The sequence below is a fragment of the Staurois parvus genome, unplaced genomic scaffold (genome assembly GCF_062004578.1).
Source record: "Staurois parvus isolate SC_StPar_1 unplaced genomic scaffold, SC_StPar_1.0 ptg002113l, whole genome shotgun sequence".
Classification (NCBI taxonomy): Eukaryota; Metazoa; Chordata; class Amphibia; order Anura; family Ranidae; genus Staurois; species Staurois parvus.
Window position 1 is genome coordinate 839,508 of NW_028319909.1, and position 1,568 is coordinate 841,075.

At 40.7% G+C, this 1,568-nt stretch overlaps 1 protein-coding gene across 1 annotated transcript; it reads left to right on the top strand.

Moving 5' to 3' along the window:
* The first annotated feature begins 304 nt into the window (after positions 1-304).
* Positions 305-1,357, top strand: LOC149432683 (chemerin-like receptor 1). Its single transcript, XM_089664953.1, has one exon. The coding sequence runs from the start codon at positions 305-307 to the stop codon at positions 1,301-1,303; it is 999 nt and encodes a 332-aa protein (XP_089521079.1). The 3' UTR covers positions 1,304-1,357.
* Positions 1,358-1,568: the final 211 nt, after the last annotated feature.

Here is a 1,568-nt window from a genome sequence, read left to right on the forward strand (position 1 = left end):
GCCCCGGGGGATCAGGGTAGAGATCCAACCCCTTCAGGGGGATGGACAAAGCACACCCCTAAGTGCACTTTTTTGTGTTGGTTTTGCACTAGCACGTTTTTTGTACACTTACGGGTTTTTCATTTTTCACACGTTCGCGGACTTCAAAAAAAAAAAAAAAAAGTGCAGGAAGAATACAGTTTTCAATTTCGTTGTCATGTTTCTACAGCAGTCTTCAGAAACCGCAATGTATCTTTGTTACATATTGCCTAAAACACATTTACATATTTTGGTTTTGCAGAGTATGAAAACTTCATATCTTGACATGTTTGGAAGTATGGAGACCAACACCACCGAAGAATTTAAAACAAATGAAGAATTCTATAATACTTTCTTTAAAATAATTGGTATTTCATACATGGTGGGTTTATCTGGCATATTTTTGCTGGGAATCACTGGAAATGGTCTGGTCATCTGGTTTGCTGCCTTCAGGATGAAGAAGACGGTCAACTCTGTTTGGTTCTTGAGTTTAGCTTTAGCCGATTTTATCTTCTGCTTTTTCCTTCCCTTACTCATGGCTTACATTGTCCTTGGCAGACAGTGGCCTTTTGGAACCGTCATCTGCAAGCTCTGTCTTCTTTCAGCATATCTCAATATGTCTGCCAGTGTCCTACAACTCACCATCATCAGCATTGATCGCTGCATCTCCGTAGTCTTCCCTGTTTGGTGTCAAAACCATCGCACCGTGAGACTGGCTGTGAAAGTTGTTCTTGCAATTTGGATTGTATCTCTTCTACTCAATGTATCTTACTTGATAAATACACATGCAGATGATAGTGATGATAACTTTGTGGCTTGTTATAAAGAATGGGCAATGGAACGTGCACAATTCATGATAAGATGTATTGTTCTGTTTGTTATACCTTTTGCCATCATTATCTTCTGTTACACTGTGATCTTTTTGCACATTCAAAGAAACCACAGATCAACATCTACCAAACCATTCAAAGTCATTGCTGCTGTCATCATTTCCTTCTTTATTTGCTGGTTTCCAACCCATGTATTTTCCCTCATGTTTTCATATGGAAGCCACACATGGCATCCTAATATCTGGATTGTGATTTATGTTGGCCAACTTTTTTCAACCTTGATGGCTTGCTCAAACAGCTGTATCAACCCTCTTCTCTACGTCTTCATTTGCAAAGACTTCAAGCTAAAATTTTGGAGCGCCATCAAATCTGCATTTGAGAGGGCTTTCACCGAGGACACCAATCTGACCGACCCAAAGAGACGTGGATTTTCACCTGATCATGAAATAAGCTAAATGTGGTAGAATTCTTTAAAGACTTTTTAAGGGATGATATGCCGACATTTGCAAATGTATATGCTTTTTCTGTATAAAAATAAAAATGATTGGCTACTTTAGGGACCATAACAAAGTGCATCGATAGCAAATATGTTTTTAACCATTAGCCGCCCGGCCAATGGCCGTTTGGCGGCTTCAAAAGTGCATCGGCATTCCGGGTGCACGCCATTTGGCGTGCACCCGCACATGCGCAGTTTGCGCTAATGCAGAGCCTCGCAGCGGC